Source organism: Sipha flava, unplaced genomic scaffold (genome assembly GCF_003268045.1).
Source record: "Sipha flava isolate LNK unplaced genomic scaffold, YSA_version1 200_pilon_pilon, whole genome shotgun sequence".
Taxonomy (NCBI): domain Eukaryota; kingdom Metazoa; phylum Arthropoda; class Insecta; order Hemiptera; family Aphididae; genus Sipha; species Sipha flava.
The window spans coordinates 313,268-327,426 of NW_020272785.1; the positions used below are offsets into that span (position 1 = coordinate 313,268).

The following is a 14,159-nucleotide window of genomic DNA, read 5'->3' on the forward strand; positions in this document are numbered from 1 at the left end:
CTCAGAATCATTAATTTAATGTTATGATTTGTTGGCTTCCAAGTTCATAAAAATTATATCAATAACCTTATAGTAAAAGTATTTAACCCATTTTACTTGGGTTGCAGAAATTTAATAATATTTTTATTGTTGTCAATTAAAGTAATTAGATTATTTCCATACATCATATAAATCTTTTTTGACAGTATAAAAACTACTTTTATTATTATTTATTTTTTGTTTTTTTTTTTAATATTTATTTGAAATTATAAACTAGATTTATTCTTTAGATTACCAGTTTTCTCCGTATAGTTTTGAGCTTGGATAATTTAACATTAGATATAATAATCCAGATAAATAAGTTTATTAAACAATTAGCTAAAAATTGGTGTTATCATGAAGAAGGTTTTATACTAATAACACAACTTTTGTGTGGTAAGAATTTTTTTTTACTAATTCGTATATTGTTTGATTGTTTTAAACATTAATTTAATAATTTTTTAGATGCACTCAGTATAATTACCAAAAATAATTCAAATGAAGTTTGCACTAGTAATATGCTTATGATAATTCACTCACTTCAAAAAATATCAAAAAGTAAAAAATGTGGACCTAAAATGGTTTGTGCTTTTGTTGAATTACTTGGTCAATTCTCATTTGTAAGTTCTTGATATAGTTTTCTTAATTTTACTCTCTTTCAATATTATACATAATTTTTTAAATAAAATAGACAAAAAAATGGGAACTTTGGTTATACATGGAATATTGATACAAATATAGTAGAATATATGAGTCCTGAAAATATACTATCATATATAAATAGTCAGTTTTTAGAGGTTTGTTAAAAGTGTTCTGTCATTTAAAATAAAATGTTTATAAATACAATTTTTTGTTTCTCTAAAATAGGTAAGACTCACTGTTATTAAATATATAAAGGTAATATGTGTTGTTTATGAAAATAGTCCAATTAATAGTCCATACTCAATAAACTATGAGGATATGTTCAATATTATATTACAAAATATTCATGAAGGATTCATGATAAAAGTTGTGAGTTTCAATTTTATTTTACTTATTTTTGAATTCAGTGTCACATTTATATAAATTGGTTTAAAAATATATATTTAGTCTGAAACAAATGATGATGAGTGCAACAATCTAATATCTACATATTTATTAACTATGCAATCGTTATTAATATCAAGTTCAAAGTATCGTAAAAAAATGTTTATTCAATATTTTTAAAACAGTTGTTGAGAAAAATATTAATTTAAGTTAGTATTTGTTTTATTAATTTTTTACTTTATTATTTTTAAAAACATTATTTATTTTTAGATTTAGTTATAAATTTATTAGAAGGTGTGGCAATCGAATTAAAAATAAAATCCTATATAATATTATTAGAAAATTATTTAAACTTTTTACTTTGGCATTGGCATTTTGAATATTCAAATTTTGAAGTAATATTTAACACATTCAAATGATTATATGCATATACTTAGTAAGTTATTTTTAATTGTTTATTATTATTATTTTTAGAAGTTTCCAGTAAAATTGTTTTCCTGTTTAAAAATGGAACAATTTTTAAAAAAATACCCTTTTGAAATAATTCCAATTTTAGTCATAAAAAATGACATAGATTTATTACATTCATTGGGTGCTGTGTGTCAAGTAATTAAAGTAAGTCATTTTTATACTATAATGATTAATTTATAGTATCTATATAATATGAAAATTTGAATACCAAAAAATAAAAATGACCATATATTTAATAGGTAATTAATAAATAATAACATGTAATCAAATTTTAAAAGAGTTTATTCTGTGATGTATTGTTCAAAATATATTATGTTATTATTAATTTTTTAATAGGTATATAATATATTGATAACAAACACTGTGACAAGAGAATTTTTTATGCATAGAATATTATTCTGTGATTATAATTTATAAACAATTTTAATACTCAAATTAATGACTATTTGAGTATTTATTAATTTAGTGTTATCAATATTGAATATGAGCTTTTATACATTTTACTACCATAAAATTAAACTGCTATAAATGAAATTCAGAAAAAACTTGAAAAAATGAAAAATGAGCTTTATTAAACTCTTCTTAAAGTCTGCACACATTCTTTACATTTTAAATGCAGAATTAAAAATATTTTAATTATTTTAGTAATTTCAAATAGAAGATTAATAATAACATACTATATACATCTTTGATACTAAAACAAATTTAGTAGTCGTAATATTTAACTTTTTACATTTATTTTATTTTTATTAGCTGGAACTGACAAATTTTATAATACTTACAGGAAAACTTTTCTATCATATATGCTTACATATTGGCTATTAATGTTAGTAATGTGTCATATCTTAATCATGATGAAATAAAAAAGTCAGTTGAAATTAAAATAAACTCGGAAGAGTTTAATGAACTGATAAAATCTCAGTTCTCAGAAATATTATTAAAATGCATTCAAATGATTGTCATTAACAATGAGCAGCCCATTGTACCGATTCAAATTAACAGTAATCAGTTTCAAAAAATCATCAATATTTTTCAAGTTGGTAGTATAATATAAATATTTTGTTATATAATATTAATATATGCATTATATCTTAATGGATTTTCAATATTTAAATTAATTTAATTTTAATATTATATCATGCAAATTATAGGAAACACATGTAAAAAGTAAAGCTCCACTTTTTACAGTTATGTCTAAATTCCAGGCAAGAAATATTCAATCTATTGTACATATATTATTTGTAAATATTTTCAAAAAACCAACATCAGAACTAAGGTATATATATATATATATGGGTATTTTTTGTATTTTCTTGTTTAGTACAGTTATTTATTAAATTATAGGTATCAAGCGTTATTCCAGTATACTTTTTTTATGAAAGTTCTTATTGATCAACTATCAAAATATAGAGAATCAGATGAATTCACTCACTTTCTTGTTTATCAATCTGTGCGATCAACAATCACTTTAATAAACCAAAATAATTTGGAAATTCTGAATCATGCTTTAGAATATTTAGAATGGTTGATAACAAATTTTCAACGGTTTTTAGTATTATATATTAACCAAGTTCAACCTCTGGTATCATCATCTTTTCGAATATTAGCAAAAAATCAGCCTTCTATTAATGAAAAACTATGTAAATTATCAAATGTTCTAAGAACATTAAATAATCAAAATATTCTTCATGAAATAAATAATGAACATTTTAGTGTATTACAAAAAGAAATTATAATTTTTCTCTCTCAACAGAGTGAAAATACTGATATAATTAAAATGTTACAACATATAAAACTGAAGGTTAGTGTCAAAATTCCATAATTCAGAAATCACAATTTAAAAATAATATTTTGTTAAAGTTAAAAAGAAATGAAAAACAACTTCTCTGTATGTACGAAGAACTTTTAAAAATACGAGGATTTTCAGAAGACTGTGCTCAAAGCCCTTTGCATAGATTTATTTGTACACTTATTCAGCTTACAAAAAGTGAAGATTTTGAAGTACGTACTTTAAATTTTATTTGAATATGTGTTATTATTTTACATACAATTTATAATAAATAAATATATGAAGTATTTTTTCAAATAAATAATAAAGTAAAAATAATTATAAATTAATGGATATAATGTCTAAATGTATATTATAGTGTTCCTATAACATTTTTATTATTGTTATCAGATTCAAATCCTACTTCTTCTTCTCTCAACTATTTGGGGTTGGTCACATTTGTCCTAGACCTCCACTCAACTCGATTTTCTACATCGCGTACTAAATTAATTTATATTTTTGGAACCTCCTTTTTTATTAATGCCCACTTTTAAAAGTTCTCTTGACTCTGTCATACACATTTAAAAAATGTATAAACACCATGCATAAGTTTTTGTTCTTTTCCCTAAACTTCTCTACTAGTTGTCTAACACAAAATAATGGTTCCATTGTCGATTTTTTTGACATAAAACCAAACTGATTTTCCGATATTGATGTCTCACTTATTATTCTTTCCTCTAAAATATTTTACCAAATCTTGAGGTTAAAATTCTATAACTCATGAGCTTTATTTCTCTATAGCTTCCTCAATCCTGTATGTCTCCTTTGCCTTTAAATATTGATAACAATAAAACTCTTTCTCGAATCCTCTGGCATTTTTCTCTATTAACACTTTATTAAAAAGGTTTTTCAACCTTCCAATGCTTACATCCCCTAAAATGTTTCACACCTCTACAGGCACTCCATCTGATCCTACCACTTTTTTTTTTTTCATCACCTTCACCGTAACCTTCACTTATACTGTCTTTCTTCCACCCAAAATAATCAGTCTGTGGCCTATTTCTTTCACTTTTATATATTATATAATGCTCTTCTCATTTCCTAAAATATGTATTGATTATTGCAAGTTCAAATGATTATGCAAAATACAAAACTTTCTTCAGCCTTGTTCCTCTCGTCAAATCCATACCGTCCAGCATTTTTTCATACTCTACTCTCTCACTACTTGTCCATTCATATTACCATCAATCATGGTATCTTAATTTGCTGATATTTTTTTCCATCATCTCATCCATCCCTCACCAAAACTCTTCATTTTCCCTTTCTTCATATCTTACTTGTGGCACTTATTATTTTATGCACTTATCATATTTAATACTTTTTTTCCTCTAATACCAATTTTACCGGAATAATTCTATCAATTTTTCTTCCTACATCGACTACCTTACTTTTCATCTCATTATCCAATATTACTCTAACTCCATTCCTAGTACTAGTCTTACCAGAATAAATTATTTTTTAACCTCATATTTCTTTTGTTTTCTCTCCTTTCCACTTAGTTTCCTGAACACAAAAAATATTAACTTTCCTCCTCTTCAATACTTCTGCTAATTCTCTACTTCTGTCTGTTAATGTTCCAGCATTCCACGCGCCTATTTTCACTTAATACTTATCATTACTTATTATTACTTACCTCTCATACCTAGACACAGATTTCACCCGGAGTGTATTGGTGATGTCCCTACACTGTTGACATTACCTGTTTTGGGTAGACCTGAATATAACTGGTAAACCACCTACCAAACTGGTTGTCCAGCTAGTATCACATAATTCATCATCTAAGCCTCCTGTACCTCTAACTATGATACTTCCTCTCACTTGTTGTCCTTGCATACATCTGACATGGGATAAACAGCCTAAGTTTTTATTTGGACTCCTCATACTCTTTGATAATATGTTTACACTAGCTGTCAACCTGACGCATCCTTATTTAGTCGCCTTTTACGACCGGCTGAGGAACCATGGAAGTATTCTGATTCCTTTCCACTGGAGGAATTCAAATCCTTCTAACTTTTTATTATAAATTTAAACTGTTTTTTTTTTGCCATAATTTTTATTAGAGAACTATTGTCTAATCCAGATGTTGATCATTATTTCTTATATATATATATATATATAACACATAATTTAATAGAATTTGGTTGCCAATTAGATTTTTTAATTTTTTTGACTTGCATAACAAATTTTTTACTGTTAATTTAAACCAATTACAATATTTGAATTACAATTTACTTGCAATTTTATAGTCATACAGTCCATTTAGTATTGGCAAATTGCATGGTTTTATTTATTATTCTAATTTATTATTTAATCAAACATCATCACATGTGAATATCTTAGTTTTAAATAAAATAATACTCATTTTATGTACAAATTTTGAAACCCTCCGTTTCTCTGTCTAATTCTCAGTGTTAAAATTCTAAGTGTTAAAATTCTAAGTGCAAATAATTTTCTTTATTAATTTTATTTTGACAATTTGAAAATTTAACAATATTAAATTAATTATATTAATTATTTGTTTTTATCAAATCATAGATTCAAATTCTGGCTGCCAGTTGTTTGGGTATATTAGGTCCAAATAATTTAACTACATTGATATTACAACCAGAACCAGAAGTATTAAAATTAGAATCAAATATTTCAGTGAAACGTTCTTTGATTAAACATATAGTTTTAAAGCTATTAGATTACTTAAGTGATAGTAATATTTCAGTTATGGAAGCTAGTTTAACAACCTTATTCAAAGTCATGGCAACTAATGAAGGACAATCTTTACATGGTATCATACTTTAATCAGTACTTTTTTTAAAAAATGTAATACTTAACTGCATAATTTATGTTATTTTATGTTTAGAAAATTTAGATAAAAGTATCATATATCCATTTTGCATATCACAAGAAGAAGATGTTGAAATATTATTTGATATTAAACAATTTGAATTACTAATTGATGTAAAAGAAATGTGGTGTCCAACCGATTCTTTAATCACCTATGGTAATTGGATTACAAACATAACAAAACAATTATTAGAAACTCTTCAAGGTTTTTGTAAAAGCTTATTGCTTGTTGCCGAAAATAAGGTGAAAATATATTATAAATACTACATTTTGAAATTTAATATTTTTATCCAAATTTTTGATATTAATTGATTAAAACTTTTTTTAGTTTGGTTTTTGTGAATATATTTTACCTCATCTTATATATTATCTTCTGGTGTGTGAACCACTTACAAGACCAATATTAAATAAACATTTAAACAGATTTTTTGTTAAACATTATGAAATTAATAAAAACAATTCATGTAAGAAGAAAAATTCAAATAATTTTCAAGGTAATAAATTATTAGCTATAAGAATTATATTTATTTATATAAATAACTGATTATTTTTACAAATATTGAATATTATTAAAATAATATACTCTTCAAAAAGTAATAATTGGGAAAATTGAACAGAAATAAGTTTGATCATTTTGGAATATATGTTTTAAACTATTTCTTAAAACTCATTTATCTTTTCGAAATAAGCTTTTTTATGAGTTTTATACACAAGAGTGTTACGGGCAATGCATAAACATGAATACAAATAGGCCTGAGAATTGATAAAAAATAAATAATAATCACTAAGAACAAAAGAGAATAAAATTACGAAAGTCACATAACCATAAGTTATAATTTTGTCCAAGTATATTAATAATTAACGGATGGGCACACAATAAAGATGAGGTGTAGACCACACAAAATAATACCACATAAATAATATATGGATAATGGATGTAGGTATGAGAGTAGGGAGTAAAAACGGGTTTGAAAACCGGGTAAAACGGAATTTTCTGAAATCGTTTTGGGACACCAATCTTGAAACCCGGAATTTTTTGGACATGAAACCCGAAATTTTTTAAAATTGTTATCGGACATAAAACTCGATACCCAGAAATTTTCGAAATAGTTTTCTGTCACAAAACCCAAAACCTGAAAAAAGTTGAAACCTCTTTCGGACATGAAACCTATAACTTGACATTTCCTAACTCGTTTTTACTCCCTGTATAACAGAACAATGTATGATAAAAGCCTAACAACACAAAACGCAGTCTGTCATGCCTGAACATTTTAAATCGAGACAACAGGCGATCAAATTGTATAAAATTATAAAACTCCGCGTGGAATTTTGTAATTTTGTACATTTTCGAGGATGCAACAGAAGAAAAAGAAAAATGAATGAAAAACGTGAGGAAACATATTTTTGTATGACACCTCCCATGAATATTACAAAAATGTAAATCTTTCTCTTGAGTTAATTCGTGTTCTTCAGTTTTTTGGGTATTTTGAAATGTTTGATTTTACTAGGTTATGTAAATTCTTAAAACACTAGTGACATACGAAAATATTGAAAAAAAAACGATTTTTTTTTTAACTTTAATGCATAAACAGTGGGGTAGCCACAAAGAGCAATGGGCCATGTCCCCCTCCCCATCGACCGAATCAACATTTTTGCATAATTTTTGTTTATTTTATACGTTTGAAAAATTTGTTGAATTTGCTTTTGCTCTGAATTCTTATCAATTTGTTTAATAGTAATTTAACTTTCAATAAATCTGAAAAATCACAGCAAAAGAAGTAATCCAAGTTTTTTTCTTCAAAATCTCATCGTCGTCTCTTATTATTAAATTGATCAAAATAAAGTTAATAAATTGAAATTTAATTAATAAAATAAAAACACGTTAGACTTATATTAAAATTAATTGTTATTGTTAATTATTGATTATGTTTTTTTAGTATTTTGGGTTTGCCCCCCTCTCCATTTTAAAATCCTAGCTATGTCACTGTACAGAAGCGATGGTATCCCTACATTCTTCTTCTACTTCTTCAAAACTTGACACATTGAATAAATATCGTTACAACTGTCAAAAATATATTGTTTATTAGACTGCTTGTTAATTTTAATTTAATAACTATCATTACACACAAATCATAGCAATTGGAAAACGGAACGTAGGAACTATTTACTGGGTTAAATTTGACTAAACGAAAATTAAATTCTCTCTAAATCGCTCAATATATTTCATTCTATGTGTCATCATGATCATTGACCACACCGCAACGATCGCGTGATCGTTGCCCGTCCCGACAGATCGCGTTAAGTGTGACCAAGTCTGTTCACACAAAAATTAGAGTATATAAGAAAATCCCGAACACGTCTAAAATTAGTTGAGTTTTAGTCTAATCACCAGTGATGGGAGTTTTCGTTCCATTTTGTGAATCGTTCCTATCGTTCCAGGTCCGGAAAAGGAACGAGTTCAAATGATTCGTTCCTTCGGTTCTTTCGTTCACAAAATATATTATAGTTCACAGTGTACGGGCCCGGTTATTACCGGGCGGCGGAACCGGTATTCCGTTAACTGAAATAATTATAACTCAATTGTAATATATTGACCGCCGTAAACACATTATCACAAATATTAATAGTAGATATTTAAATATTTTGGATTGTATTCATGTTTTATAATTAGGATTAGGAATAGGTATTTATAAATTATAAAATAAAAAACCCAACAGTGTTTTTGCAGTCTTTGCATTTATATTACAATAACAATAAATTCAATAAATTACTATTTAAAATAATAATAGTACAAAAAATGATTAGGAAGTTACCTGAAATATGTATTATAGATTGCCATTTAAAAACATTAATGTTTCCATATTTTTTATGGAAAGTCTATTACGCCTGTCTGTTTGTGTGTATCCGGCTTTAGAAAACGTTCGTTCGCATGGAACTGATGTTGATGGCACTCCCAATCTTTGTAACATCAAATGGTATATATTTGGATATATACGTTTCATTTCCTTCCACCATACAAGAGGATCTGATTTCCTTGGGATTAAAGGCTCATTAAGAAATTTATCTAATTCCACAATTGCATCGGAAGTGTCAGTTCTCACTGTTGTAACTTTTTTTACCTAAAAAAATATAATATGTAATAGGCTATTTATTATCATAAATTATCGTTATTTGATAAATTGTTTAAAAATGTAAATTAAAATTCATACCTGTGAATCAAATTCTTTCCATATCTCAAAGGTTTCTTTTTTTTCAGTTGACATAGTGATTTGTTCGTTATCTGTAACTATATTTTCTTCTTGATTAATAGATTGTCTTTTGCGTTTAATTATACTTGAAATCTCGCGCACGACGTTTTGATAAGTACGGATATAATATGTCTCGCTACTAAATCCTTTTTTTTTTAAAACGTGGATCAATTAAAGTTGCTTCAGCAAAAGTAGAATTGTCTTCCATACCGGCAAATCTGTTTTCGGCTTTATTTTCTATCTTTAAAATCATAGAATAAATATCAAGTGGTAAGTTTTTCTCAGTTCTCATTGTTTTTATGTGAGATAACAATGCATTTGTGAGAACTATAACTTTGGAAATTGATACCCCTTTTTCCGAACTTAACTCAATTGTAACTTCTTTAAAAGGCTTAAAAAGTTTGCAATAATAAATCCATTAAATTAAAATCTGACGCCATCAACATTTCAGTATTACCAATCATAGCCAAAGTGGATAGTAATGGATCTTTTGTCTCTAATCACCTATTAAACATATCATAAGTCGAGTTCCATCTCGTTATCACATCTTGTTTCAGTTTTAGTACTGGCTAATTCATCTGAATTTGTGTGTTTTTTAATTTTGCTGCTGCTTGAGAACTACGCTTAAAATGCTCTACTATTTTTTTAACTTTTTTATGTATTTCTTTAATTTCTTCTAACCCACATAGGGCTATCAAATTAATGCTATGCGCTAAACAAGGAATGTGTTTCCAATTTTTATTTGAACTTATTGCAGCTGTAATATTACTAGCGTTATCGCTAATAGCTATTTTAACTTTATTTACAATACTCCACTCTTCAAAACAATTGTTTAAAAATATCGATAAATTGATTGCTGTATGTGATAATTCAAAATAATAGCATCCTAGTAAATGAGATTTTAAAACGCATAGTTCAGTATCAATAAAATGTACTGTAACAGCGACATAACTTTCATTATTAACAGATATCCAACCGTCCGTACTCATTGCTATATATGATGCATTATCTAAACTCCTTTTAACCTTTTCCCTGGTGTTTTCTAATAATTGAGGTAAAATATTATAAGTAATTGTTTTTCTACTTGGCAAAGAATAGCTTGGATTTAATAATGATACAAATTTTTTAAACTCTTTATTTTCAACCAAACTAAACGGTTGGTATTCTTTAGCCATCATTATACCTAACTGCTCATCAATTTTTTTAGATTTCGAAATAGGCATCGGCCTTGATGTATACGCATCTATGGATACTTGTGTTTTTGTAACGCTAGCTGTTTTATTTTTAATTATAGGTGTAATAGTAGTTAAATTAGAATGGGAAGGTTCGGATACGGAAACATCAGGTTCATCGATGTTTTTTTCGAGAATTCCTGGCTTCGTATTGAACTATGTGTTTTCGTTTTAAATGTCTCGTTAAATTAGCCGTAGAACCCCCTTTATAAGAAATAGTATTAGAACAAAAATTGCATTTTGCTTTTTCACCATCAACCACTTCAAAATTATTCCACGTTTCACACTTTTTTTTATCCATTATACCAAGAATAATATTACTAAATTACTTATTAATTTAATTTATAGAAAATATAAATGAAATGTAACTTACTATTTTGTCGTTTAATCAACTAACATTGACAAAATGTCTTATAAATGTAATATTAATAATTTTATGCACATAGACACCGCGATTGAAAAATAAACTGTACAACTGTAGAAGTGTAGAGTGTAGGCTCAACTAATTTAAGAACATAACAATATAATAAAAGACAAAATAATAGATATTTTATTAATACATTCTAATATTATTAATGTTTATTAGTTTTCATTTGTTATGCCTTAAGCACAATATTATAACGTTTCTATAAATATAAAATATGTGTATTGTAATTAAATGAACTTCTTTAGATAGCCAACTCGGTATAAATAGGTCATAGAAGAAAACGTAATTAAATATCTATATTATTATTATTAATTTTTAATTATGATTTATTTTATGCTAGTTTAGGTAAACGATAGTGAAATGAATGATCGATGGTATAATATCGATATTTTTTTGATGCACCTATCCATATATTTTACTTATTTACTCTCGTTCTTGTTCAACTAGTCAATTGTGAATAACTATTAACTATCGATTTCAATTTTGATTTTCAATAAATTATAAGAATCACGGCTAAAAATAATCTATAGCCATGATAAGAATATAAAATACACGGAGTAAGAATATCAATCATTATCTTGGTCCGTGATAAAATGTTATCTACAATCTAATTTTCGAATATTCCTAATTATAATGGACAACTTACTAGTACAACAATTATACTATGCACTTTTGGTACATTTTACCATTGGAACATAGGAACGAAATGGAACGAAGGAACGAATAGGAACGTTCGGGTGGAATCGTTCCTAATCGTTCCTCTACTGGACTCGTTCATTTGGAACGATTCGTTCAGGAACGACCCATCACTACTAATCACTGTATGCACCTTCTCCTTAGTTTATTCAATAAATTAATTATTTGGATTAAAATGTTTTTGATAAGTTAATGAATATTTGGACTTAAAATTATTTACAATAAATTTATTACTCTAAATTGAGATTCCAGTACAATTGATTTCACACCCATCAAATTCTACATTGATCAAGAACTCGCTTAACTGATTGTATTCTACTTTTGTTGTAAAACCGGTATGGACTAACCGGCCCCTAACAGCTTAATGTTTAATTTTGTCTATTGACTTTTAAATTAAAATGTTATGAATATTAATACCATGTTTTTAACTTTGATTTATAGGTATTGATTCAAGTGAAAGTATCATTTATTGCGATAAATCAGCTATACAATGTTTTTTAAATATTGTTCATTTTATCAGGCTTCAACAAGAAAATCCTTTACAGTAATTTTTTGTTTTTATTTAATGAACAAATAGCTTTTAGAATTTTTATTGTTGCATCATAAATACAGGGACGTCATTTCGGGGGGAGGGGGCAGACTATGGCAAATGTCCCACTCTAAAAAATTTTAAAAAGTCGACAATTCTTTGTCCGATGATCAAATGCTAAAATTGGTAAATAGTAAATTTTTATTTACTATTTTGTGCTTTTATCTGAAATCAGATAATATTGTCTTTTAAACACACGTTCACGGTTTATTAAAAGTTGGGAAACAGTGGTTTCTCCCTAGTTTATGACAATCGTTATTACGTGAACCTTATAAACTTTATTTTTGGTATATTACGATTATATATTTCTATGTATGTGATCTTTTTAAAACAGTTTTCATGATATCATAAAAATTGAGTACATAATCTATAAAAAACCGTTGAAATCATTCCTATTCACCCCAAACTACGGTACATTATATTTGAGATACAATTTTATGTTTTTATGAATAAGTTCTGTAAAGCATTAAATATACAAATAATAAAATTATAAGTAATTATTTAATTAGATTTATATTATTATTCCATTAAACCTACTGATAGTTAACTTATAGCCCCTCTCTCTCTCCTAGTAGACATCTTTTTTCATTCCATTACTTTGGGTTATCTCATTCCCAATTCAAATCTTATCCTTAACTCTCGCTCTACCCATGTCATCAACTCTATCATTAATTTTATCATTTCCGCTGGCTTCTTAATTTGATTTGTATGTTTTTTATAAATTTGTATCTTTTCACCATATAATTGTATTGCTGTAATGTCCCCAACAATAGCAAAAAAAATAAAAAGTAACTTATTTATTTAGTTATCCTGTAGGATAACTAAATAAATGAATGTTTTACTATCTTTAATGTTATTATTTAATTGGGTAAATTGAAACGTTTCATGTTCTTTGTTTATCATCATTATTCATTACTAATCCTTACATGTTTTATTCCAAAAAAAAATATTTTATTGATAGTCTATCGTCCATAAATATGAAATATCATATATATTAAAAAAATTTATAAAAACTTAAGTCCGTATGGCCGTTCTATTCGGCTGATTTCCTTCATTTTTTTTTTTTTTTTAATGAAAGATATTTAGACACAGATATGTCATCAATCATTGAAATTTACTCAACTCCTACCAACGCGATTCTTTCCTGTATATTTCTTATGGAACACATTCGCTCAAGCAATTTAAATTTTTATAGCTCCTCTTCTAATGAACAGATCTTGATCATTTCACTCTCAAAATACTCAGTGGATCAAGCTCTTTCTTTTGACATATTAACTGCTTAAATTCGTTGAGTTTGAGGAACGTTATGCGTGCACAATCAACTTTACATTCAATTTTTTCAATATTTTCTTTCGCTCAATCCTCTATAACTAGAGTTCTAAGTAACGTAGTCTATTTACATAAGTCTAAGAACACTCAGTGGATCATGCTCTTTCTTTTAAGTTATTAGCTGCTTAAATTCGTTGAGTTAGAGGAATGTTATGTGTGCACGATCAATTTTATTTTCAATTTTTTCCAAATACTGCCATTTCATTGGCTCTTACCCAGTGATATAACAACAATCAATACTAATAATATTACTTATATTAACTTATATTGTCTAGAAGGAAGCACTGTAAAATGATTTTGTGTAATAATTACACTCTCTGTCATTACGATATGTCTTTTAATTTTCGATAATATACTCATTTATTGATTTGTTAAAATGTGTTTATGTATTGATTCGATTGGACCTATACTTTTTATTATATAAATAAATTATCTATTACAAATTTTCACAATGGGT

The 14,159-nt window shown here is 26.6% G+C and overlaps 2 protein-coding genes across 3 annotated transcripts in view; one reads left to right on the plus strand and one right to left on the minus strand.

The window, feature by feature from the left end:
- Positions 1-14,159, plus strand: part of LOC112682245 (serine/threonine-protein kinase ATM) — a 42,944-nt gene that overhangs the window by 18,553 nt on the left and 10,232 nt on the right. Inside the window, 15 exon segments of the mRNA XM_025552778.1 lie at positions 270-414; positions 484-815; positions 886-1,029; positions 1,108-1,197; positions 1,199-1,253; positions 1,315-1,439; positions 1,519-1,659; positions 2,300-2,551; positions 2,667-2,791; positions 2,860-3,316; positions 3,376-3,516; positions 5,879-6,122; positions 6,198-6,424; positions 6,510-6,675; positions 12,226-12,328. Coding sequence (XP_025408563.1) covers positions 270-414; positions 484-815; positions 886-1,029; positions 1,108-1,197; positions 1,199-1,253; positions 1,315-1,439; positions 1,519-1,659; positions 2,300-2,551; positions 2,667-2,791; positions 2,860-3,316; positions 3,376-3,516; positions 5,879-6,122; positions 6,198-6,424; positions 6,510-6,675; positions 12,226-12,328 — 2,747 coding nt within the window.
- Positions 8,093-11,268, minus strand: LOC112682248 (zinc finger BED domain-containing protein 4-like). Of its 2 annotated transcripts, XM_025552780.1 has the most exons (4): positions 11,035-11,268; positions 9,391-9,933; positions 8,995-9,300; positions 8,093-8,741 (listed from the first exon to the last, which is right to left on the minus strand). In XM_025552780.1, exons 2-3 carry the CDS (start codon positions 9,442-9,444, stop codon positions 9,007-9,009), a joined length of 348 nt encoding a protein of 115 aa, XP_025408565.1. In that variant the 5' UTR covers positions 9,445-9,933; positions 11,035-11,268; the 3' UTR covers positions 8,093-8,741; positions 8,995-9,006. The 2 variants fall into 2 exon arrangements, 1 of the variants encoding a protein (XP_025408565.1); XR_003148476.1 differs by lacking the exon at positions 8,093-8,741 and having other exon boundaries at positions 8,988-9,300; positions 9,391-11,268.